Genomic DNA, 26,874 nt, shown 5'->3' with positions numbered 1-26,874 from the left:
AGTTCCCCAAAGGTCACTGGGCACTATATTTTGCCCAGTACTATAACCCAAGTCACCAAATATCTAGTGAATACAGTAAGTTGCTTCATTTACTTCAACTCTCTCTCCTTTGAATCTCCCAAGGTGAAGTGAATCAGGGCAGAGGAAAGCAAAGGTCTTAAGACTTTGTAAAACAACTCACATTTCAAAAAGGAAAAACGACACCATTCAACACTCAGGTAATTTTCCCTCTTTTCTGTAGGTCTGTTCCTTCAGTTAACAGGAAGTCAAGGTCAGAGAGTTGATCTCTGTATAAGTGAATAACTTCTAGCCTCTAGAGTGTATAAAAAGAGAATGATAATGGAAGGACTTGATTTGGGAAGGCTTGCTTAAAAATTTCTTCTCTAATATTTAATGGCAAATCACTTCTGAGACTTTTCAGGGTTATTTTGAGGTTCAAATGAGAAAATACAAGTAAAATGCAAAGCTTGAAAACAAAATGAAACAAGGTTCCTACTTGGGGTTCTATAAAGACAAATCCCAGCTTCTAAATTCAGTCAAATAAAAAATGTTAGTAAACTACAGTTGGTGACCAGGGAAACTGGAAGCATGGTTCTATAACATAACCTTTACCATCGAATCTTACAGAGACAAATTGAAAACAGTCAAAGAGACCTGGGTTTCTGGTCAAGTTCTGTCATTTTAACTCTCTATACCTTTATGTTCTCTCCCACCTATGGGAATGATAAAAATCTCCTCTGCCAATCCCCAAAGACTTCTTTTTAGGAGTGTAGTGAAAGGAACTCCATTTCTGAAAATCTTTTAAGAAGAAGTAAGCTAGGTGGAATAGTGTATAGCATTCTGGACCTGGAGTGAGAAAGACCTGAGTTCAAATCCTTCCCTATGCGCTTGCTAGCTATGCAGTCCTGGAGATGTCACTGTACCTCTTTTGGTCTCAGTTTCCTAATCAGTAAAATAGGAAGAGTGTTAACACCTACCTCCGAGGACTAAATGCGATAACATTTATAAACTCTTTTGCAAACCTTAAAGCACTAAGTGAATTCAATTATTGTCATTATCATCATCATCATCATCATCATCAAATGAGAAAGTAATTGTAAGTGCTTAGGACAGTGCCAGGCATATGGTGAACGGTATACACATACCCACACATATATAACTATCTGATAGTTATAATTACTAGTGATTATTATTGCGATATAAGCTATAAGAAGTCATAGAATTACAAATTGTATTTATATATGCAATTCATAGCATAAGAAATAGCAAGGTACTGTGAAGTGTCAAATAATCATGTGCAAATATGAAAATGATTATAAATTTCTTATGTTTTATAATGCCCTGCAGTATTTGGTAAAGCTAGGAATTTGGTCCTGATGAGTTTTGTTCTGACCGGAAGCATTATAAAAATTTTGAAAATTAATCCAATGAAGAAAAAGTAACTATAACAACAAAAGTAATGATTTAAATAATACAGGATGAGGATAATGGTGACAATGCAACTAAATGTCTCTTTGGTGATCCAAACGATTTTGATTAAAAAAGATCATAAGAGAATTACTGATGAAATGAGGGTTTTTTTATCCTTACTTGTGTGATTGAGCCTCTTGGAAGTCTGGTTGGCAAAGGCTGTGGGTCACTTCTCGAATTGTATTTTTAAATGCACAAATAAAATAAAATATGTGGAATTTAAAAGAAATCAGTTATATTGAGATAGTTAAAATATTTTTAAAATTCATGAACTCCAGGTTAACAATATCTGAATTAAATAAGTAATGTGTGAATGTAGGGGTGATAGACAGATGTTTGAAATTATTAGGCTATAAAGGTACAGGATATAGCAACATGTACAAGAAAACTTCATTTACCATTCTAGGTATTTTAGACATGGAGAATTCTTACAGACCAGCAGAGGCTCATGAATTGTATGTTAAGTTCCTTTATTTTCAGAAGATTAAGGCAACTTTTCCCAGTACCCCATATTTTCATTGAACTGTAAGGATTTTTAAAAATGTTCTAAACTACAGAAAAATTCTCCATTATATTTATTCTGAAAAGAAGTGTTTGGAAATTTAGAAGAGTATGTATTAATTGGGATGCTTAGCAAATTCAGTGGGAGATATGATGGATTCAAAGTCAGAAATCATTGACTCCAATCCTATTCAACCATCTATCATGTGTGTTCCACTGAGCAAGTCATATAACCTATTTGTACTTCTCCTGTAATTGAAGACTTTGAACAAGTAATGTCTAATGTGCCTTATAGTCCTGCCTCTATGACCCTATTTGAAAGTTAAAATCAAACGGGGAGGACTCAGCTTCTTTGGAGGATTCAGCTATATCTTAAGCAGCTTTGGAAGCACCAGTTAGTCTGGAAAATAATCATTTGTTAGACTCTTACCATGTGCCAATCAGTGTGCTAAAGCAATGGGAATAAAAAAAAAAGACAAAAACAAGGAGCTCACATTCTAAAGGCAGAGATAACACAAAAATATCCATATGAATAAAAGATAAATAGATATATGGATAAATAGGTAGATTAAAAATATCTTTATACATATGGATAAAGAGGCAGACGTAGAGAAGAGATGGAAAGTAAACTGAGAGAGAAGGCACGAGCAGTGAGAAGAGGGAAAAGATTGGGCAGCGAAAGGATTAGAAAAGTCCTCTTAATGTAGGTAGAATTTGAGCTGAGTCTTGGACATTGGAATGATAGGAAGTGCCAGTGGTAGAAACCATTAAATAAATTCCAAATGGGATTTTATTTTGAGAAATTCTTCAGTTACTCTTTCTGGTGGTTTTCCTTTGTCAAAGGGGGAAAATAATTATTAAATCTACATAGTCCAGAAAGTAGGAAATTTCTATTCAGTGTTTCTACATGCCTGAAATACACTGGAGCAAATATTCCCACATTTTCAATGCAAATTCAAGTTAGATGATGAGACTTATACTCCATTAATAAGTGTTTTATCATCTTATCCCTGAATCTCTATGTCTTTGACACTTTTCAGATATTAGATTGTAGGAGAAAGGAAGTATCAGGAGTATGTGAGTTATCCGTGTATATATATATATATATATATGTATGCATATATATATACATATATATGTACATATATATGTATATATATATGTATGTATATATATACACACACACACATACATATATACACCCAAACACATACATACATACATTTATACACACATATAGATATGTATATACATATACATTATATACATATATTGTATATTATATATAATATATATTATATATATATAAGCATGTGTTTGTTAGATTTGAAAGTCCTGCTGTGTGATTAGGACAGGAGATGATACTATATAGGAGAAGTAATAAATGGCAAGTGCGTGCAAACTGAGTTTTTTACTGACAGCTATATGCGCTTGTACATGGACATATTTTGATGGGTGAAAAGTGAATTCCAGCATAGTTCAGCAAGTTCAGATTTATAAGGACATTTGGGCAATAGGACTTTGATCTCATGAGTTGTGTGTATATGTGAATACATGTGTGTTTCTATAAGCATATGTATTGTAATGTGTAGGAGTGTGCATATTGTGAAGGTATGGATTGGTTGGCATTCACAGTGTTTGGGGGAAAGGTGGAATTTTTTACAATGTACAATATATATATTTGGATAGTTTATTTTTTAAAAAACTTCCACAAAGTGTTTGTCTCCATGGCACATGCTCCATACTTTAATGATATAACCCAGAGACAAAAACAGACATAGCATAGAACAAAAATAATTTGACCTCAGTGTTTCATCCTAGAATTTTTCTCAGTGCCTTGCCAATGACATATAATAAATACTTCTGTATCCACTTATCACCGAGGGTTAGGGATCTTATGGGTGGTGAAACTGTTTTTTTCCAGTCTTGAAGACAGGACTGAAGAATAAGGGAAAGATGGAGCTAATTAAGACAAAAGAATTCAAGGAAAATTTGACCTTTGAGGAGAGAAGGTGGCACTAATCATGAGCTCATAGCAAGTAAGAAAATTGTTAAATCAAATTTGAATAATGAGCAGTTAAAACCTTGCTTGACTCACTCATCCAGTTATGGAATGGTGTCCTCAATGGAATTTGCCATTTGCCTGGCTGTATCTGCTGTTCAACGTGTGGAACATGGTGGAGTATACTGTCTTTGCTTTCTCTCTACCCCCTGATGACTGGCATTGTGCCTCTTGGAAGTTATTGCTGTATTTAAATTTTTTAAATATTCTCTCTATACTATTATGAAGTATTATCTCTCAAAAGATGTACTGATTTTATTTCATCCTGAGTGAATGTTTGTAATAAAAGAGTATGGAGGGAAGACCAAAAGGGAACCTAAGACTTTCCCTCATGCTGCTATCAAGTCAGTCATGTCTGACTCTTTGTGACCACATTTGGGGTTTGCTTGGCAAAGTTACTGAAGTGCTTCGCCTTTTTCTTTCCCAGCCCCTTTTTCAGATAGAGAAACAAAGAAAAACCCGCTTAAGTGTCCCAGGGTGGCATGACTATTAAGTGTGTAAGGCCAGATTTGATTGCAAGAAGGGTAGTCTTCCTGACTCCAAGCCGCTAGCCTCTATCCACTGTGCTACCTAGCTTGCCATTTATTTGCCCTTTATATAATCTCAAGCCTAAATTGAGTTCCTTTGCTAATTGCACCAAGATGGAGTTTTACTTCCACTAGTAGTGAATTAGTATCCAAAGAACAATGTTTCAAAATGCAAAATATAACAAAACATTGGTTTACAAAGGAAGTTAGTGAAAAGAAAATGTTTTTCACGTTCAAGTTCATGAATTTCCTGAAATCTAACGTCAGGACTTCAGGTTCTGAGTCTAACGTGTCTAGATCTATCTTCCTTTATCCATATGAAGTATCTTTTGCAGGGTACATAGAACCACCATGAGTATTTTGAATTTTTTTTCTTTTTTGTAGCCATAATGTTTAATAAAGCGAATTCTTGTATGAAAAGCAGCTCTTTGTATTAAGAGAAAGTGTTCTCCAGTGGAAAGTCCTATTTCTCAGTGCCACTCACTAGCTTCAAGGCATTTCATCTCTCTAAGTCTTGCTTTACTCATTTATAAAATAACACTCCAGACTCATGTAAATGGCTTTTTGATTTCTATGAAACAAACTCCTCACAACCACCCAGTGAATTAGGTTGGACAAGCGATACTATATCAGTTTTAAAGATTAAAGAAACAAAGATTCTGGGAGCTGTGTGGGATTGCTACTAACTACCATCTTAAATATATGAGGATGAAGTGAAACAAGTATTTTGACTTTGCAAGTCCAGGAACTGATCTGCTAGGTTACACTCCTCTCTGATGAGGTTCATGAACTAGATAATCTCTAAGTTTCCTTCTAATTTGCAAATAAATCAACCAATCCTCAAAAATGAATTCTATGCCTATATCAAGTATAGTGCCTGGTGCTTGGGTGACAAACACCAAGAATGAAACAGTTCTGACCTTCAAAGAGATTACGTTCTAATAGGTGGGTTGAAATGAAGAAATGAGAGATATATAGATGGAGAGAGAGAGAGAGAGAGAGAGAGAGAGAGAGAGAGAGAGAGAGAGAGAGAGAGAGAGAGAGAGAGAGAGAGAGAGAGAGAGAGAGAGAGACACGGAGGGAGGGAGGGAGGGAGGGAGATGAAAAGAGAGAAATGGAGACAGATTAAGAAAGTGATAGAAAAAAACAGGAAGAAACACACAGAGGAGAAAAGAGGAGAATATTTATAAAATACTATTATTGAGAACACTACCAAGTTTAGGGGTACAAGCAAAATGAAACAAAATAATTCTTACCTTCTTACCTTCACGCAGCTTATATTCTGAGTTACATATGTAACTTATGTTGAACACACACATATATAGCCTGTTTACAAATTTTTCTATGATATGTATACAAAAATAGTAATGCGTAATATTTATATGGTGGTTTAAGTTCTAAATATATAAGGAGATGAGATAGGAGGAGGGGGCGAGATGGGAGTCCCTTCCCTACATGGATCCAGTTGATTCCAATAGATGGATATAGGAGATTAATTTGGCATATCATGTTTCTCTGAGGAGTCTTTTGACAGGGTCTAACAGTTTTTAGGAGTAAGAATTCATATGCTCAACCTCAGGTTAAGCCAACTCTCAGCCTTTCAGCATAGTAGCTGTAGTCTTTAGCCACAGTTTACCTTGATGTTTAAATAAGATGGAATGGAATTATTGTCCTGGCTCTCCCATGAAAATAGGCATTTCAATTCTTTTTCTTGTCCCTCTATTTCCTCTACTCACATTTTTTCTTTGATTTTAGATAAATTATCTCATATCAGCAGACATGGGAAACTTCACCATCATCACTGAATTTTTTCTTGTGGAATTTTCCAGCATCTGGGAGCTACAGGTTATACATGCTCTTCTGTTCCTACTGATTTACCTGGAAGCACTGATGGGGAATGCTCTCACCATCACTGCAATTGTCACTGACCCCCAATTTCACTCTCCAATGTACTTCTTTCTGATCAAATTATTACTATTGGATATCTGCACAATTTCATTCACACTTCCCAAATTCATTTTGGATTCCATGATTGGCAATCGCTCCATCTCCTTTCTTGCCTGTATTGTTCAAGTCTTTATTTTCTTATCGACTGAGTTTACCGTCCTCATTGTCATGTCCTATGACCGCTTTGTGGCTATCTGCCACCCACTGCACTATGGGGTTACCATGACATCAAAACAGGGTCTTTGGGCAGCGGCTGCCTCATGGCTCAGTGGGCTTCTTTATTCAGCTCTGTATACAGGTAATATTTTCCAATTGCCTTTCTCAGGATCTCCTTTCTCAGGATCCAATGTGATCCACCAATTTTTCTGAGATATCTCACAGATCTTGGGGGCCTCTGATGTGTCCTTGCGCCTCACTCTCAGAACAATGCCTATTATTGAAGGTGTCAGAGGGGTCATTGTCCAATAGAAAGGCACCTCCCCCAGAAAATAATCTATATCCTCCCTTCTTGTTCTTTTCCCCTCCTATTTTTTCTATTTGTTTGAAAATCTGTTCCCTGTGTCTATGGTCTTTCACTCCTCCTAGTGCCAATTGTCCCTCACACCCTCTACTAGAACAAGTAGACATTTCTAGCAACAAATCCCCTACACCTTGTTCAGTGAAAGGTCTTTATTTCTCTTTACTCATGAGAATATTCATTACTGCAACATCTTATTACTTCTAAAGTATGAGAAATATTCTTATGGGGATCACAGGACTTCCAAGGCAAGGTCAGGAATTTAGCCGGGGCTAGCTGCCACTGCACACTGCTTCCATGGTAGCATGCCCTCTGGAAGACGTAGGTGGTAGACACATTCTCACTGAAAGAGCTAAGAAAGAAAGTGGGTAGAGAAAGGCATTTATTACACTTCTCTTAAGGAAGTGGGTGCAGTGCTCAGAGAACACTCACACTGATACAGAAGCAGGAGTGAGTCTAAACAGGTCTATCCTTCTGGTTAGAGTTAGGATTGGTCCAAACTCTTCAGGGTTACACTCTTACATTAAGTAAAGTTCCCTTCCTTTCCTCTCCTTTCCATTCTTTTGCTCCTTCTTTTCATCTACTGCCTTGTAGGCTATTATGTTTCTGAGACCACAGACATCTTCTTTCCCTTGATGTTAGCCCTTGATTTGACCATGTGACATCTTTTATTCCTATCTATCATTGCCTCCTGCTCTTTATGTACTTTCCCGTTTTGTAATATAGTCCAACAAAAGAAGAATTCTCTTATAGGTAAGGTATCACTAGGTTTTTCTTTTTTCCATACTACTCTCTGCCTCTTTATTGTAACCTCAATTATTTTTCCATATTCGCACCTGACTCCTTCTGTATATTTAGAAATAATTCTCTCACTTTTCCTTTTTGTCACTTAGTTGTTGTTGTTGTTGGTAGCCTTTAATCACACATCCCGTATTTCTCTTTTTAATAATATTTTATTTTCCCCATTTACATGTAAAACAACCCTAAATATTCATTTTTTAATTTTTTGAGTTTTAAATTCTCTTGTTCCTTCACTTTTCTTCCCCATCTCTGAGACAGTAAGAGATTTGATATAATTTATACAGGTGCAATCATGCAAAATATATTTCCATATTAGTCATGTGAAAGAAAACACAGGCAAAAAAATAAAAACTAAGAAAAATAAAGAAATTTTTAAAAAATGCTTCTATCTGCATTCAGAATCCATCGGTTCTTTTGCTCTGGGTGGATAGCATTTTTCATCATGCGTTCTTTGGCTCTGTCTTGGATCATGGTGTTGCTGAGATTCATAGTTGATCATTGTACACTATTGCTGTTACTGTGTACAATGTTCTTCTGGGTCTGCTTACATCACTTTGCGTCAGTTCATTTAAGTTTTTTAATCATCATACATTTCTGTTGTTTGGGGTGTTCATCTCTAATTATGGTTTTCTTTCTAAAATGTTTCAAACTTATTTTTATTGAATTTCCATCTTTTATCCTACAATTTGGAACTGGAATCTTTAAGACACTGGAAAGAGGGAGGGGAACTGGGGTATAGGAAGGAGTTTCAGTGTAAACATGTGTTGTGTCCTGTGTCTAATAGTGTAGCTTTAGTGCTAGTATTGTGGTGGGGGGGAAGGATGCTTAGTGAACTCCAGGTCAGTGAGCCTCAGTTCTTGGGTTTGGAGTTATTGTTTCTTAAGTTTAGTTTGGATTTTGGGTGTCGCAGACAATGGAAAAGGAAGAGTATAATACAGACTATCTTTACCACAAAATTTCTGTTTTGAAGATGTTTGGGAGGTCCTTAATATGACAGAAAATATCTATCCCATCATCTTGTTACTCATATGATCTGAAAGTCTTTTAGCAAACATTTGAAGACTGTTGGATTGAAAAAAAAATATCTTCACTTCTTGTGACCATTTGCATATGACTTCATGAAGTCTTTTGTTTTCATTTCTCCCATGTAATAATTCTGTGATATTGTAGATAAAAGTTATTTATGTGTCTTATCTTGTTATTAGAATGTGAGCTTGATGACTGAGAACAATTTTGTTTAAGTCAAATATGATATTTCACCCATGAGGGAATTGACTCAAATTCCCTGTTGTGCTATTTCCTTTCTAACAGGAAATTTCGCTACCTGGCTAATCCTGAGCCTGGCTTTGGTGCCCAGTTATTCCACGATTGAATTTTAGATATTCCTGTTCCTGAGATCAAACAGAGCTAAGGGAGCTTTCCCCCCGCTATTATATGTGCCAAGACAGTTCATCCCATTGAGGGAGGGGTGTTGACATTTTATAACTATGCCTCATTTTTCTCTTTCATAACAAATATCTGTTAACAGGGTAGATGAATAACAGAAGTTTTGTAAGTACGAATTACTTAATAGTCACTAAGTAACTATTATAGTATTAATGTTAATTAATAGATTGATGCTGGAACATCTCTGAGTTACTGTAAAAGGATGCAGGCATACCTGACGAATCTTAGAATTCTAATCTGTATTTGTGGTAAACAATAATATAAGGATGCTATCTTCTTAAAGACAGAGTTAGACAAAGTAACAAGACAAAGATGGAATATAAAAATTTTCTAATTAAATGGAGTAATAAATTTTGAAAATGTTTTAGGATTAGACCGTTTTCTTTAAGAACTATAAATCACGGCGGAGCCAAGATGGCGAAGTAGAAACACGCACATACACATAGCTCCGACCTCACAAACCACAGAACGGCAGAGGGGACTAACCCAGGGCGAATTCTGCACCCAGAGACCACGGAATATTGGAGCGAGGGAGATTTCTGTTCCGGAGAGACCTGCAAGCCTCTCGCGGGGGGTCCTTCGCGCCGGGGACTGGGCGCCGGGGCGGGAAGAGGAAAGCAGCCCTACCTCGGCAGCGACACCGTGGGAAAGAGATCCAGCGGCCACGTGGGTCCCCCCACCCACAGAGAGACCTGCAAACCTCTCGCAAAAGGTCCGTTGCGCTGCAGACACGGTGCCCAGCCCAGACCTGCGGCAGCAACAGCAGCCGCGGCTCCGAGAGACAAAGTTCTGAGAGGGATCTGGAGGTGGGATCTTCAGCAGCTGCACGGGCCCCCCACCAACAGGTGACTGACGGGGGTAGGTGAGAAAGTCTCTTTGGCCGGTTGAGAGGGGAGCGTGGTGCCCCCATAGCTCGGGCCCCCCCGGGAGGTGGGGGCTGAGAGGCGGCTGCGGACAGGGGCTCCCCAAACGAGCGGGAGCCTGGATCCATTGTGGAAGGTCTGTGTATAAACCCCCTGAGGGAATTGAGCCAGAGAGGCGGCCCTGCCCCTGACCTCAGCACCTGAGCCTAATTTAACTCTGAATAACAGTCCTGCCCCCGCCAAAAATCCTAAGGCAGGAAGCAGCATTTGAATCTCAGTCCCCAAACTCTGGCTGGGAGGACCAGGAGGCGAGGTGGATGTGAGGAGAACATTCAGAGGTCAGGCCACTAGGGGGAGACAATGCCAAGAAAAGGGAAAAGAAATAAAACTATTGAAGGGTACTTTATGGGAGAAAAATCACTTCCTCCCTTCCTTTCTGATGGGGAGGAACAAGGCTTGCCATCAGGCAAAGACACAGAAATCGAGGACTCTGTGCCCCAGCCCACCCAATGGGCTCGGGCCATGGAAGAGCTCAAGAGGAATTTTGAAAATCAAGTTAGAGAGGTGGAGGAAAGACTGGGAAGGGAAATGAGAGGGATAAGGGAGAAGCATGATAAACAGATCAGCTCCCTGCTAAAGGAGAACCAAAAAATCTTGAAGAAATTGGCACCTTGAGAACTAGCCTAACTCAGCTGGCAAGGCAGGTGCAAGGGGCCAATGAGGAGAAGAAGGCTTTCAAAAGCAGAATTAACCAAATGGAAAAGGAGATTCAAAAGCTTACTGAAGAAAATAGATCTCTCAAATCTGGAATGATACAGGTGGAAGCTTTGGACTTTTCGAGAAAGACAGATATCTCAGAACATACCGCGCAGATTCACAAAATGGAAGATAATGTGAAATATCTTATTGGAAAAGCAACTGACCTGGAAAATAGAATCAGGAGAGACAATGTAAAAATTCTGGGTCTACCTGAAAACCATGATCAAAAGAAGAGCCTAGACATCATCCTCCACGAAATTATCAAGGAAAACTGCCCTGAGATTCTAGAACCAGAAGGCAAAATAAATATTCAAGGAATCCGCAGAACACCGCATGAAAGAGATCCAAAAAGAGAAACTCCTAGGAGCATTGTGGCCAAATTCCAGAGTTCCCAGATGAAGGAGAAGATATTGCAAGCAGCTAGAAAGAAACAATTCAAGTATTGTGGAAATACAATCAGGATAGTACAGGATCTGGCACCTTCTACATTGAGGGATAGAAGGGAATGGAATAGGATATTCCGGAGGTCAAAGGAACTAGGACTGAAGCCAAGAATCACCTACCCAGCAAAACTGAGTATAATACTTCAGGAGAAAAAATGGTCTTTCAATGAAATAGAAGACTTTCAAATTTTCCTGATGAAAAGACCAGAGCTGGAAAGAAAATTTGACTTTCTAACACAAGAATGAAGAGAACCATAGGAAGGCGAACAGCGGAGAGAAATCATAAGGGACTTACTAAAGTTGAACTGTTTACATTCCTACATGGAAAGACAATATTTATAACTCTTGAAACATTTCAGTATCTGAGCACTGGGTGGGAGTACACACACACACACACATGCACACACGTACACATACATAGAGACAGAGTGCACAGAGTGAATTGAAGAGGATGGGATCATATACTAAAAAAAAAAAAATGAAATCAAGCAGTGAGAGAGAAATATTGGGAGGAGAAAGGGAGAAGTTATATGGGACAAATTATCTCTCATAAAAGAGGCAAGCAAAAGACTTATTAGTGGTGGGATAAAGAGGGGAGGCAAGAGAAAAACATGAGATCTACTCTCATCACATTCCACTAAAGGAAAGAATATAATGCACACTCATTCTGATAGGAAAACCTATCTCATAATACAGGAGAGTGGGGGACAGGGGCACAAGCAGGAAGGGGGGGAGGATAGAGGGGAGGGCATGGGGAGGAGAATGCAATACGAGGTCGACACTCACGGGGAGGGAAAGGACCATAAGAAAATAGAAGTAATGGGGGACAGGATAGGATGGAGGGAAATATAGTTAGGCCTATACAACACAACTAGTATGGAAATCATTTGCAAAACTAAAGAGATATGGCCTATATTGAACTGCCTGTCTTCCAAGGGGAAGGGGTAGAGAGGGAGGGAGCTAAAGAAGTTGGAACTCAAAGTGTTAGGACCAAATGTAATGTTCTTACCACTGGGTAACAAGAAACACAGGTTAAGGGGTCAAGAAAGCTATCCGGCCCTACAGGACAAAAGAGAAGACGGAGACAAGGTCAGGGAGGGAGGATAGAGGAGAGAGCAGATAGGTCACAGGGGCAATTAGAAAACTTGGGTCTTGGGGGGGAGGGGGAAAAAAGGGGAGAAAATTTGTAACCCAAAATTAAAAGTTTAATAAAAAAAAAAAAAGAACTATAAATCACCCTGAATCCATCTTTTGACTTATTTCTGGAGTTAGAGAAGTTCCCTTTCTATTCAATTTTCTGTCTTGTAAGAAAACTTTAATTGTGGAAATTATGAGAAAACTTTATTGCATTGTTTGAACCTTACTCTGAGTGTTTGGGACGCTGAGCCTCTTTCTTAGAGACCTTTAAATAAAGAAGTTGGTTAAGCTGACCAGAAATCCTGTCAGATTCAAAGATGAAAGGAGTTTTCTTACAATTATACATCTCAGGCAATCCATGTTACTTACCTTAAAACAGACTTGTTGTTTAATCAGTTGTCTTCATGTTCCTTTGATTGAAAATAGTCATTTCTGGGGAGATGAACACTTTTTTCACATTTCAGAGAATTCACTCACTCCCTCCTAACTTGGAAAAGTCTCTAATCTTCCCTACAATTAGAAATCAGATTATCTAACACTGAATCCAGGTAAACGTTTTCTTTTCATTAATTTTTCATATTTGATGAATTGTTTTAATGAATAAAAATCTGACTCCTCTTGGTTTTGGGGTTTAACCCTAAGCTAAGGACATCTGGTCCGATTTAGTTAGGCAATTTGTATGCATTGCTTAATAAACCGAAATGCTCAATCCTATGTTCCTTAGTCATTTCGTCTTTCACCCACTACAACCAGGACGTAAGATTTGGTGCTGAACACATTTAATAGATATTTCAATGTTTTGTGAATGGATTTTGAGAATTTTTTTCATTTTTGAAGGGTTTAACTTTGACTAATTCTTTCGCATCCATTGATCAATCTACCAATCAGTATACACTTATTAGATACCCAGTAAGTGCCAAGCTCTATGATAAGATATTTGTCATATGCAACTTTGTGAATGGCGCAGATGGCATCTGTTCAGTCTAGATTTGTACTTTATGAACTCAGTATCAAGTTGGTACCAGCCTCAAATCCCTCAAACTTGGAAGAAGATAATCAAAACAAGTCCTCGGGAAAGGTCACTAGTCATAAATCCAGCCTCAAGAATGTCTGGGACTTGGTAATGGTCAACTCCCTGCAGCAGAAAAAGAAGTTCATTGTTGGAGAATTATGTTAATGTCACCAAAAGAGCTTTCAGTCACGATTTGTTTTTCCTTATTTGTTGGTTCATGATACAATATTTTTTAAATGATTGTTTATTGTTTGTTGTTAGAATGATTATATAAAATTAACTACGAGAATAATTTTATGGGTTTTTTCTAGTTATTAATATTTATTTCCTGAAAATTACTTAAAATAATTTTGTGTGTTCATCCTTCCTTGCCAAAGAAGACCATGCCATCAGAGAAATAATGACATGACTTGTGCTTGACTTTGTTTTGAGTGAGGGAGAGCTATGCAAGTCACCAACCTCACTTCCTCTCCAGAGCCATTTGAATTCAGTGACCAGATATTCATCAGGATGACTGGAGATGACCCAGGATGAGGCAATTGGGGTTAAGTGACTTGCCCAAAGTCACAGAGCTAGTGAATGTCAAGCGTCTGAAGTGAGATTTTAACTCAGGTCCTCCTAACTCCTGAACTGGTTCCCCATGCACTACACCACCTAGCTGCCTTATAAATAGTCTTCGCCAATGAAGGAACACACACACACACATACACACACACACACACACACACACACAATAATTTTATCATATAGAGGAAGGCAGTGTTTTTTAAAAATCATTCTTTCTATGTGAGAAATACAGTGTGTCACTATCTCATCTCATCTTGTTTACAAAATGTTACTTTGTAATTTTTTTCAAGTAGATCTAGCACTTTGTTGGGGAAAGCACGTTAACAAAAACAAATTTAGTTGGTCTTCCTTTTGGATAAAAATGACAATAGTATGGAAGTTCCTCACGAACTTTCAGAGACCCCAATAACTACGAACTTATGAGCACTTTTAACAAGACTAAAGGGCAAACTCAATTTCCTTGTTATGTGCGAAAGGTACCACTCCCAATGTAATTCTTCTCAAGAGAAGGACCGTAAAACTCATACCGGTTGTGGAGAGGGTGAACCCTTTGGCTACTCTGGATGCTGAAGGGATTAGTTTTTCAAAGGTCTTTTAACAAATATATTTTTCCTGTCAGTCACATAAGAAATACCAGCCATATCACAAAAGTCAGCAGGGTAATATGTAATAATCTTCATTCCTTCTCTGCTCTTAGTCTCCCAGGGAGGAATTTGTTAACTTAGTGAGGAGACAGTCTTTTGATAGTCGCTAGCATCTGTGCCATAGTAAGGAAAAATGATATCCTGAATAGAAAGGAGAAATTCCACACCTCTTAATTCACACTTTTGTAATTTTTTTTCCCCCTCAATCCCAGAGAGACCAGGTTGCTCACTTTTTAAAAGTGTGAAACCAAGATCATGGTTTGATCACTTATAAGTCATTAGTTTCTTAAGAGGCAGTAATATTGGTATATACCAGCTATTATCTGGATAATGGATTATGTGCTGGATATAATTTAAGACAATGAAAGCAAAAATAAATCTGCTTCCAGTAGTAATTTCCTATGTGACCCAAGTAAGTCACAAATTATCCTTTCTGAAATAATAAAAATAATACCTATCGAATGATCCTTGAAGTGTTAATACAAAGCTTTAAAGAGATGGTGTATGTATGTCAAGATCAAAATAAATGCCTGCTATTGTTGTAGTAATAATAGGAGTAGTAGTAATAGAGTAATAGTCATAACAGCAGTAGTAGCACTAACATTTTGTTCTATAAATATAGATCTGCTTTCCAATTCCAATTGCCTTCACCTGTATGGTATGTGCTATTACTCACAGGGAGAATTTGATCAAAAATCCAAATGTAGCAAACCAATTATAGCATGACTCAGTTGCCTAAATAGTAGGACTCTTTACTAAAAGAGAACTGAGGGAGGATTAAGGAGGCTTGGGTTTTAGCTTGAAATCTGTTGTTTATCTGCACTTTCCTGGCCCCATCTGTCAAAAGTGAGTAATCAGATCTCATTTCTAAATGTCACAGGGCTTACATAAAAGGCCAATGATGTGAATTCCCCAGGGGGAATCTATTTGAAAAAGTAAATGCTTTCTGAACATGCAAGTCTTATGCTTTGTATACATGTATCTCCATAGATCATAACATTTAAATTCTGAAGCCAAGAAGAATGGACATTTCAAGCATAAGGAATTATTTCCTGCAAACCCAGTAACTCAACATCACTCAGAGGAATGATGCCCAATCTATACAAGGTAATGAAAGTTTATACTATATTAAGAGGCAAAGCTTCAGGGAGAAGGAAGAGACAGACAAGACCTTCTGTTCTGTTGCGACCAGATCTGGGATATTGATGCAACAATATCTGAAGGTCATTGATAAGCTGGTCAAGAAAAAGGGAATCAGGATGGTGAAGTTAATTCCATGTGAAATGGAAAAAAATGGGATAGTAGAAAAAAGAACACTCTAAGGGAAAACGATTATGGTGTCCAAATAGGTTTTACAAGTAAAAGGATAATTGGTCTGGTAATGTTCTGCTCCAGAAGGAAGAACTAAGGGAAAGTTGTGAAAGTTGCAAAGAGGATGTTTTAGATTTGGTGTAAAGTATGAGAAGAGCGTTAACAGCAACAGCAGCAGTAGTAATAGTAGCAGCAGCAACAGTAGCAGCAGCTATATGGAAATTTTGAAATTAAAACTCCAGTTAAGAGAAATGTAAACAGGTAAACACGAGTGAAAAATGGTAAACGAATAAACACAGACAAACCTCTTTCATTCTAATATGAGGAGATGATACATGTTTCCTTTCTGAACTCTATGATTATTAAAGGTTATATGTGGGAGTCTAATTGGAAAAGGTCTAGAAGTAGTTCTTTTATGTCTTGATGAGCTTAAGACAAAAATAGAAAAAGAGAGAGAAAGAGGAATGTACTGGGTAGGTGAGGAAAGATGATTGGGGGCATCACCTTTGCACATCAAAGAGTAAAAATAGGTACTTATACAAACAAGGAGAAGAATGACTGATTATGAATATCATTCTCATTTGAACTGCTCATGAGGGAAGGACAAACACAGAGTTTGTAGAGGAATATATTTCCCTTGAGAAGGAAAGAGGGAAAGGAGACAAAGAAGAAGGACAAATTAAGGGACAGGTTAGATTAAAGAATGGATTTTTTGTGTCATTTCAATCACTTCTAACTCTTCATTATCCCATTTGGAGTTTTCTTGGCAACCATACTGAAGCGACTTGCCATTTCTTGCTCTAGCTCATTTTACAGATAATGAAACTGAGACAAGCATGGTTTAGTGACTTACCTAGGGTTATACAGGTGCAAAGTGACTGAGGCTGGATTTGAGCATACCTTTCTCTGACCCTAGGCCAAGAGATCTATTCACTGCATTACCTAGTAGTAGAACAACTACCTTTACAGCTCTACAAAGACTCTAAAGGATCTCCAGATGGTAGCTGACTAATGGCTCAGTTCTGGAACCAGCATCTCCTTCCACAAAATCGTTACTTCTAGTCTTCATTCTAACCCAGATGAGACCTTAATTTGTATTTGACACGTTTTGTGAACTAGATTTATTTTCATGGCTCCCCTAGGCATTTTAGTTTTCTTCTTTCTTTGTCTTTCTTTCTCTTATTCAAGCTATATTTTTATTTTTGATCACTTATAGGGCACCAGAAGATATGGACAACTTCACCATTGTCACAGAATTTCTCCTAATAGAATTTGCTGATATCTGAGAGCTGCAAGTCTTACATGCAATGTTTTTTCTCCTGATTTATTTAGCGACATTAATGGGAAATTTTCTCACCATCACTGCAGTAGTCACTGACCGACACCTCCATGCTCCAATGTACTTTTTTCTAAGCAATTTATCCCTGTTGGATATCTGTTATGTCTCAGTCACTCTTCCTAAATTCACTGTTAACACCTTGATGGGCATTCAATCCATTTCCCTCCTTGGATGTGCTGCTCAGATCTTCTTCTTTCTCTTCTTTGGATCAACAGAATTTGCTTTCCTCATGACTATGTCTTATGACCGTTTTGTGGCCATCTGCTACCCCCTGCACTATGGTGTCATCATGAAACCATCCCGGTGCCTTTGGGCCGCGGTTGGCTCATGGTTCACTGGCATTGGCTATTCTACTCTGCACACAGGAAACATGTTCCTCTTGCCTTTCTCAGGATCCAATGTGATCCACCAGTTTTTCTGTGACATACCACAGGTATTACAGGTTGCAACATCAGATGTTTACAATACTGAATACCTACTCCTTGCCATAAGTTCATGTTTTCTCTTATTGTGTTTTGCCTTTCTAATTATATCATATGCTCGTATATTCTCCAGTGTACTCAAGATCTCCTCTGTGGAAGGACACTACAAAGCCTTATCCACCTGTTCCCCTCACTTGATTGTCTTTTTCTTATTTCTCCTTTCTGCAATTATTGCAGTCTTGGGACCAACATCAGACAAAACATCAGTTCAGAACCTTCTTATAGCAATGACCTACACAGTACTGCCCCCTTTCATGAACCCCATCATTTATAGTTTGAGAAACCAGAAGATCAAAGTTGTCCTGATTAGGATAATTAAGATGGTATTATTTCCCAGGAAGAATGTGTCTAAGTCTAAGAAAATTAAGAAGACAAGGAATATGTGACTGGGGTGTTGAATACACAAGATGGCACAACAACTAGATTTAAAAAAATGAAGCTGTCAGTCATTTTCTCCCGTCAATCTGCAAAATGATTAAAATATATCCTCTCAAAATCGAAGCTAGAACAATGATTTCATGGAAATAAATTAAACATTCTTAAAAATACATAATATATAATAGATCATATTGCCTATAAATTCATGAATCCATTCAACCACTAACTCTGGGAAAATTTACTGGAAACAGTTGGTTCCTATCATATGGGGAATGAATGAAAAAATTGGCATATTATACAATGGAATATTATTGAACTTGCAACAATGAAAGAGAGAATAACAGGAACCTGGAATAATTGGTGTGAGCTGATGCACAGTAAAATGAACAGAACCAGGGGAATCATTTGGCAATGACTATAGCATTGCAAAGGAAAATAATGTGAAAGACAACTCTTGATGCAATAACCAAATGTGACTCCAAATGATTGAGGATGAAGTTTGCTAACCATGTTTTGATAGAGAGGTGATGGACTCTAAAGATATAGAATTAGTCCTGGATTTCTAGATACAGACAATGTGTGGTTATGATTTTCTTGACACAAACACACACATGTATGTCTTCATGCCTGCATGTGTGTATGGGTATATACATACACATATACATGAATATTTGTTTTGAAGGAAATGGTATTACTTATGTTGGGGGAAATAGAAGGTTATAAAATAAGTATTGAAAGTGATGTTTAAAAAATTTTCAGTTAATCTTTCAAAATGTATAGAAAGAAGAGAGCAAAAACAAAAAAAGTTCAAAGTGGGAATGGCCAAGAAGGGTAGTGTTGGAAGTATGATCTTAAAGTTAAGGAATATGTTTGGAAAGAAAAAAGTAGTTATATTTATATATTTGTGTATATAGTGATCATGTACATGTGACCACATTCTCCCACAGGCTGCTGTTCCTTTCAGAAAAGCCAAATGGCTTAGTGACAAAAAAAATGACCAAGGAACATCCATGACTAAAGCACATAAAGGAAGCTGGCATGCATAGCAATTTTATGAAGCTAGAACTGCTAATTAATTTTTGGAGTCAAGCCAATGCATTTTCTTAAGGAATTTTCCAATCTGGAAACTGACAGTGATTCTATTGCTTGCTCCCATGCAGTGACTGCTGTTTATGACTCTGCTGACACTATGGGCTCCAGGGTTTTCTCTGGGTTGCTGAGGCCCTTTGCTGATTTTACTCTCAGTCTTACTATTATCTGCTGAAACATCCTCAACACTTCCCACTCCTGGTTGTCTCCTTTGAGATGATCTCTGCTTCCACATACTAGTATGGGAACCACTACAATGAAGCTACTTTTCTCAATCAGGAAGAATTCTCTTTGATTTTTTTTAAAAATCAAAAAGATTTTGATCGTACCCCAGGGCAATTTCAACTGTTCTATGACATAAATAGCAACTGGTCACATCAAGTGAGCTGGCTAAAAAAGTTCTTGTGCAGTAAGATTATGATTTAACTCCATTGTTTCTGCTTTAATACCTGTTCTGGGATCACTCTTCCATGACCTATTTGTACATAGGGAAGTAAGATTCCCAGAACACTAATATAGCTTCCCTCACAATTCTATCAAAAACCTTGATAAGTTTGAAGGTGTTTTAATGCTGTAGCTCATGTCATTTTTTCCAACACAGTGCAGCTTAGATAGAAAGAAAGAGAGGTCTGTGGACACTTGGGTGAGGACTGACTAGGAGGTGGTGAGGGTTTAGGGGACAGGCCTTGGAGTCAGCAGCTGCAGAAGTAGCAGGAGCAACAGGAATATTCAACACACAAGGATGACAAAGCAATTGAATACTCATTCAGAAAGAGATTTCAGGAGACTCATATATTGGCAATGGATAGGATCTTGCACCATTTGGTAGCTGTTTAACATATCACACAGTTGTGGATTGCAAATCTCAGGCATAGAGATGTAATCACAGTGACAAAGGAGCAGGTGTCATACCTGAGTAAAGACCAAAGCACAAAGCAGGAGGGCAGCGACCAGACCTCTCCTTGGATCACATCACCATGGAAACATCAAAAAGTCCTCTGCACTGAGCCATAGAAACTCAGGCCAGTCATTGTCTCTAGTGTTGAGGAGACCTCAATCCTAACATAAAGTGCAATGTCAAGTAATAGTCTAGAAAAGTGAACAAACAACAACAACAACAAACCTAATTTTAAAAGCTTCTGTATTGACAGGAACGTGGTCATAAGCTAAAAAGATTTTTGAAAAGGAGCCAGTGTAAAACAAAAGAAGGATAATTTGGAGAGAATAGGATAAAGGAAAATTCATAGTAATAATAATTATGAATATGAGTGGGATGAACTCACCCATAAAACTGAAAAGTATATCAGAATGGATTAGAAATAAGAATTTGACAATATGTCATTTATAAGAGACACATCTGAAACATGTTTTCCTATTAAAAACACTAGAAAGCAGATGAATAAAGCAAAACATTTTTCAAATGATAAGTTGTTGCCATTCAATTATTTCGGTCATATCTAACTCTTTTTGACCTCATTTTGAGATTTACTTCTCAAAGATACTGGATCGGTTTGCCATTTTCTCCTCCTACTCATTTTGAAGATAAGGAAACTGATGCACAAAAAAACTGAGTGAGTTGTCCAGGGTCACACAGTGACTAAATGTCTGAGACCAGATTTGAACTCAAGTTTTCCTGCCTCCAGGTCTGGTGCTCTAGCCACTTCACCACATTGCTGCCCTCTCCCCCAAATGATAAGTAGTATTTAAAACCAAGAGCAGGTATTATTTGGAATGAGGATTAAGTAGAAGTAGAATAATGGAAGGATTTCCATTATCACCATTATTCAATATGGTATTAGAAATGGTCCTTATAGCTATGACAAGACAAAGAAATTGAAGGAATAAAAATAAGCAACAAAGTAACAAGTACTGGTACACAAAACTGTTAAAAGATATCCATAGCTGTGTTGGGAACATGGAATGGTGAATGTCAAGGGGATTTATAATGACAAAGACTTATACACATTGTTATTCTTTTTGTTTTATTCTGCCATATAAATAAGAGCTTCATAGTAGCTTTTATTTTCTTTCAGTACATTGTGGAATCATGAATCTGATGATGACTTATCATCTATAAACTTTGGATCTTTTTGAAGACTGAGCAAATTAAGACAACTGGCAGACTGGGTTCGAAAAAGGTAGGTGCAAACATTCCTCTCACCACAAAGTACATTTTCAGCTGTGGCAAAATTGAAATGTTTTTTGCCTTTTATTCCAGACATGGTTTTGAAGCTACAAGGTCAATTCATGGGTGGGCTGAACCTTGTTCAGGGTGATACCTCCTCAGATTTGTCCAGTTGATAGCTGGTAGCTCTGAAAAACTTTAGACACTGACAGAGTCAGAGCCTGGTACATTCTCTTTTGCTACTTGTCCACTTAGGTGATGGAAAGAACAAATATGAAGAGGCAAAGAAACAAAGTATTATGTGTTCATAACCATGGGTCAGTCCATGTGTGGAGAGTAGGGTTTGAAATCTTTTTCCACCCAGAGGCTCACAGCATTTCTTCCTTTACTCACCAGCAGGAAGGAAAGTTCAAATTTCTCCTTTGGAATCTTTTGTGTAATCTCTCATTTCTAAGGAATTCTCAACAGCGAACAAAAAACCTTTTCTCTTCCACGTATTAAGTAGACCAGAAAGAAACACAAAATACTATGTAGTTCCTGAATTGGGGATAGTTCAGTTCCATTACACACAATCCACCACTGTGAGATGCCAGTGCAAAAAACTCCCCACCCTCGCCCTCCCTTTCTGAGAGCAGAGGGAACCCCTAAACATTCTTTTAAGACTAGACTTAATTATAGGCAATTTCTGTGTTATCAACAAGACGTGTTAAAAGGAAAGTAAATAGATGCTCCTAATTGATCTGCCTTGGAAAAAAGAACCAAGTTCTCTCAGGAAAACGGAATTTCCCTTAATCTTTCAGGTCTGATGTCAATGTGGCTTGTCTTATGGTGTTTTTACAAAAACATTCTAGATTCGAATTCTGGGGACCAGGATAAACACAATCCTATTATTGCCATTTCCTAAGTCTATTTCTAATTGTATATTTTACATTTTCTAATTGTATATTTGAATTCATTCAGAGCAAGCATGAAACAACAGCCTAGGATTATGGCATGTGGGATGTAGCACACATGGTCTCCCTCAAAAATTTGTGTTGGGGTGTGTTTGTGTGCATAAAATATCTATGTATTGGCACAAGAGAGGTAATATCATTAATTTTTTTAAATTTACTGCAAAATTAATTGAAAATACTTGAATGTAAAATTAGAGAAATTACATTAAATTGAATTTGTAACAGAACTGATCAACATAAACATGCAATAATAAAATTTCTTAGATACTAATGACGGCCAATAAAGAAAAGGTATAGGCAATATAACTTCTTATTCTTTGATATAGGACAGTTTGATGATGAGTATCTTTAGTGGAATTAAGTCTCTCTAGACACTTTTTTTTTTGAGAGACCTAAGTTGAACCTTACAGCAGTCATTGGTAGCATTAAATTTGCTTAGTGTATAGACAAGTGAGCCTTAAATCAGGGAGATTCAAATTCAAATCCAGTCTCCAGCACTTATTAACAGAGTGACCATAGGAAAGTCATTTAATATTTGTCTGCCTCAGTTTCTGCAAGTGTGAAATGAAGATAATAATAGCACCTACCTTTCAAAATTGTTAATATCAAATGAGGTAATACTTGTAAAGGACTTAATTCTGTGCTTGGCACATAGTAGGAGCTTAATAAAGGCTTCCTCCTTTCCATATTAATGGAGTAAAATTGTATGTGACTCAAGATATGAGTAGTCTCATTCTTATAGCTTGTCTATCTAAGGGATTAGTTTTTGATACTGTATTTTACTTTTGTTTTTATACTGTAATAACATTCTGTCAAACCTGAAACCTCTCCTCTGAGGTTTGAGCTAAGAAGTTTATGTGTGCTCTCAACGCTGTTAAAATGGTTGACCTGTGAGACTAAATGTTGTGATATTTGGATGATTGGGGAATGAATTCTAACGATGACTTGGAAGTTCAGGTTTTGGGGAAAAGTTGGGGAAGAGAATGAGAACAAGTTGGGTATTTGTGGTGAAGTGGAAGGATGATATATGTGTCTGTCTGTCTGATTCCTGACCCTAACTCCAAATGTATGTAAGTATGTATGTATGTGTGAATGCACAAATGATTTGTAATGGTGAATACATGTATGTATCATTTATGGCCCTAAATGTATGCATATGCTGTAATACATACATACATGTGTATAAACACTATTTTATGCACATAAATAGGCACACAATTTATATCTACATATATGTAAGACACACTTAGGTATATAAAGATATATATGCACATATATGTATATCTAGATATCACTCCCTCAAGATCTCTATTGATATCTAAGTATTTTTCTATATGTATCTATTGATTTATTTATCTGTCATCTATCTTTCTATTTGTGTATCAGTAACTTTCTCTCTTTCTCTACCTCCCCCATCTCTATCTCTATCATTTTCATATCCATCTCTACCTTGACTCTATCTCTGTCTTGCCCGTCTGCATTGGTAGACATAGTCTTCTCTCCAGCAGGTACTTGTACAAACAAAATCATCGCACCATATCTAATTCCTTTTTAGAATTCACTAGCTCTTGCAACCATTCGTCCTCATGGTCACTGATCAGAGAAATGGCTTACTTTCTCAAAATAAGAAAAAGTGTGCAGAGATTATAGGAATCATAAATGTTGACTCTGGTAGGGGCAGTGTGAATTGTATCAAATGAAGAGCTCATTTTACAAACGTTGGCCCTGATGCCCAGAGGAAGGGAGAAGTAAGAGAGAGAGAGGTAAAATTAAGGGTTAAATGCAAAGGAAGGAGTAAAATTAACTCTCAGATTGGATCTCTTGAGTTCCAAGTTTCATCTCCTGATCATTGAACAAGATGGAAGACATGGGCTAACCGCTAGGTTAAGATATGTCTAACTAAGGAAAAGTATCTCATAAAGATATGGAGAAATCTTATTTGCCTTGTTTAAAGAAAACAATTCTCACTGAGTGGGGATAAAGAGGAAATTTATTCAGGTAAGAATTCTTCTGCCTGAAGAACAAAAAGGCTTCTGCCTTTGGGGACACCAATTTAGGGACACAAATGGGATATCTGTCATTATATGGACAGTCTTAGCAAGAATGAGAAAGCACATTTGAGCAATAAAATGTTGACAAGTTGCTTACTTGTAATCTCAGAATCAGAGCGCTAAAAATGCCTGGCTAGTGCAAAAAAAGGCTGACTACAGAGATGGCATTAGTCAAGGAAACAAACAAACAATACCATGCACATTTTGGAAAAGATGGCATTTCTACTCTGTCATATTCTTTTTAGTTTAAGCCCATGATTTACATGATGGGCTTAAACTAAATGATATATATATAGATATAGATACATGATATGTATATATGTATATATACATACATACACACACACACACACACACACACACACAAGTTGGAGAAGGAAATGGCAAACTAATCCAGTATCTTTGCCAAGAAAAATCCCAAATGAGGTCATGGAAAGTTTCATACAACTGAAAAATGTCTTACAAAAACAAAAACCACAGAATAATCACTGGTTTCATACCTCTTCGCATTTCTTTTTCTTTTAATGAGGGAAATTGAATTTAGATTCAGAATAATTGTTTTCAAGTTCTGGTTGTATTACCAATAATCTTTGTTACTTTGTAAAAAAAGCATTGAATGAGTGTGTGTCTTTCACAGGTTGAAACAACCTGTGTAACAATATTGTCAATAAAATTAACTTAATTTTATATAATATTTGAATCTTTGCAAACCACTTTCCTGAATACAATATCTTAAAATATGCAACTGATGTGTTGATTTTCCCATCCTTCTCATCTTTCTACTGTTCTCTCTTCTCTCTCTGTTTCCCCATATCTATCTATCTATCTATCTATCTATCTATCTATCTATCTACCTATCTAACCTACAGGTAGATAAATATAGATGAAAAGATATTATGTATAGACATAGATATACTTATAGATATAATGTGTGTATGCAAGCACATGTAATAATGCATGTACATAAATGTATATCTATATGTGTTCACACTTATGTGCATAGATGTATGTGTATGTATTTGTGTGTGTGTGTGTGTGCTCATGTACCAAATCCATTTGTACCCTTGGTGGTGATAATCCTTTTTACTAACTTTGCAAGTGTTATTATTCACTTTCCTAATGTTTATCTTGTTTCCCTGTCCATTCTGCAGAGCTAAATATATAAAACTCTGTTCCACAATTAGTGGATTCATCTGAGCCTCATCTTTACTACTGCAAGCTCTCCCATCAACTGGTTTGAGCATTAAAAGAGTGTGATTTTTCTTTTGTTCAGATTTAATTGGACAAAAGAGTTTTTGAGTTTTATCTGAATAAGCATTTTAATTCATCTTTCTTTTCAGCACTGTTTCTGCTATTCATAGTGTGATTTGATTTTAGCTAACTTCCAGCTCGCCGGCGAGGATGGGCAACCTCTTAATCATCACAGAATCCCTCCTCATGGAGATCTCCAGCACGCGGGAGCTCCAGGTGTTACACGCTCTGCTGTTTGTGCTGATTTACCTGACTGCCCAGAAGGGCAATGTTCTCATCATTCCTGCAATCATTATTGATCCACAACTTCACTGTCGTATGTATTTTTTTCCTGAGCAACTTATCTGCACTGGATATCTGCACCATCTCAGTCACACTTCCTAAATTCATTGTGAATTCCCTGTCTGGGTTTCAGTCATTGTCACTGCTTGGCTGTGCTGCTCAGATCTTCTTCTTGCTTCTTTTTGGAACAACAGAGTTTGCTTTGCTTGTGGCCATGTCCTATGACCGCTTTGTGGCCATCTGCCACCCCCTGCATTATGCTATCATCATGACTCCAGCATGTTGTGTCTGTGCAGCATCTGGTTCATGGCTCAGTGGGCTCGTTTATTCAGCTGTACATATGGGAACGTGTGCCCCCTGCCCTTCTCAGGATCCAACATGATCCAGCAGTTTTTCTGTGATATCCCTCATGTCTTGAAAGTCTCAGCTTCTGATATTTTTAATACTGAGCTTGTATTAATTGTAGCAAGTTCAAGTTTTTTCTTATTTTGCTTTGCCTTTTTTAATTGCATCCTATGCTCACCTCTTCTCCAGTGTGTTCAGGATTCTGTGGAAGGACGCTATAAGGCCATTTCAACCTGCTCCTCTCAGTTGATGACCTTCATGTTGTTTCTCATTTCCATAATGCTTGCAGGCCTCAGGGACACATCAGCACATCACCTCTCCAAAACCTTTCAATTGCAATGACCCATACAATACTGCCTCCATTTATGAACCCCATCATCTGCAGCCTGAGGAACCAGAAGGTCACAGCAGCCATGGGCAAGAAGATCAGGAAGATTTTTTTCCCCAAGAAAGAAGGGTCCATCCTTGATATCATCAAAAACGTGAAGAATATGTATTTGATCTGTGAAATATGTAAGACGAAAACATAAGGTAGTCTCGAATGGAGAGAAATGGCACTAAAACATACCACA

The 26,874-nt window shown here is 37.4% G+C and overlaps 1 protein-coding gene and 1 long non-coding RNA gene across 2 annotated transcripts; both read left to right on the top strand.

Moving 5' to 3' along the window:
- LOC140523403 (uncharacterized) lies at window positions 1-26,874 on the top strand. The gene is made up of 5 exons (XR_011973389.1): window positions 1-218; window positions 15,687-15,803; window positions 21,329-21,433; window positions 25,802-25,991; window positions 26,592-26,874. It is a non-coding gene; the product is annotated as an uncharacterized lncRNA (long non-coding RNA).
- On the top strand, window positions 17,237-18,214 carry LOC140530368 (olfactory receptor 14I1-like). Its single transcript, XM_072649936.1, is given in 1 exon segment — window positions 17,237-18,214. A coding segment is annotated over 1 exon segment (978 nt).

The sequence above is a fragment of the Notamacropus eugenii genome, chromosome 2 (genome assembly GCF_028372415.1).
Source record: "Notamacropus eugenii isolate mMacEug1 chromosome 2, mMacEug1.pri_v2, whole genome shotgun sequence".
Classification (NCBI taxonomy): Eukaryota; Metazoa; Chordata; class Mammalia; order Diprotodontia; family Macropodidae; genus Notamacropus; species Notamacropus eugenii.
The sequence above is the reverse complement of the archived record's forward strand: the minus strand, read 5'-3'. Positions and strand labels throughout refer to the sequence as shown.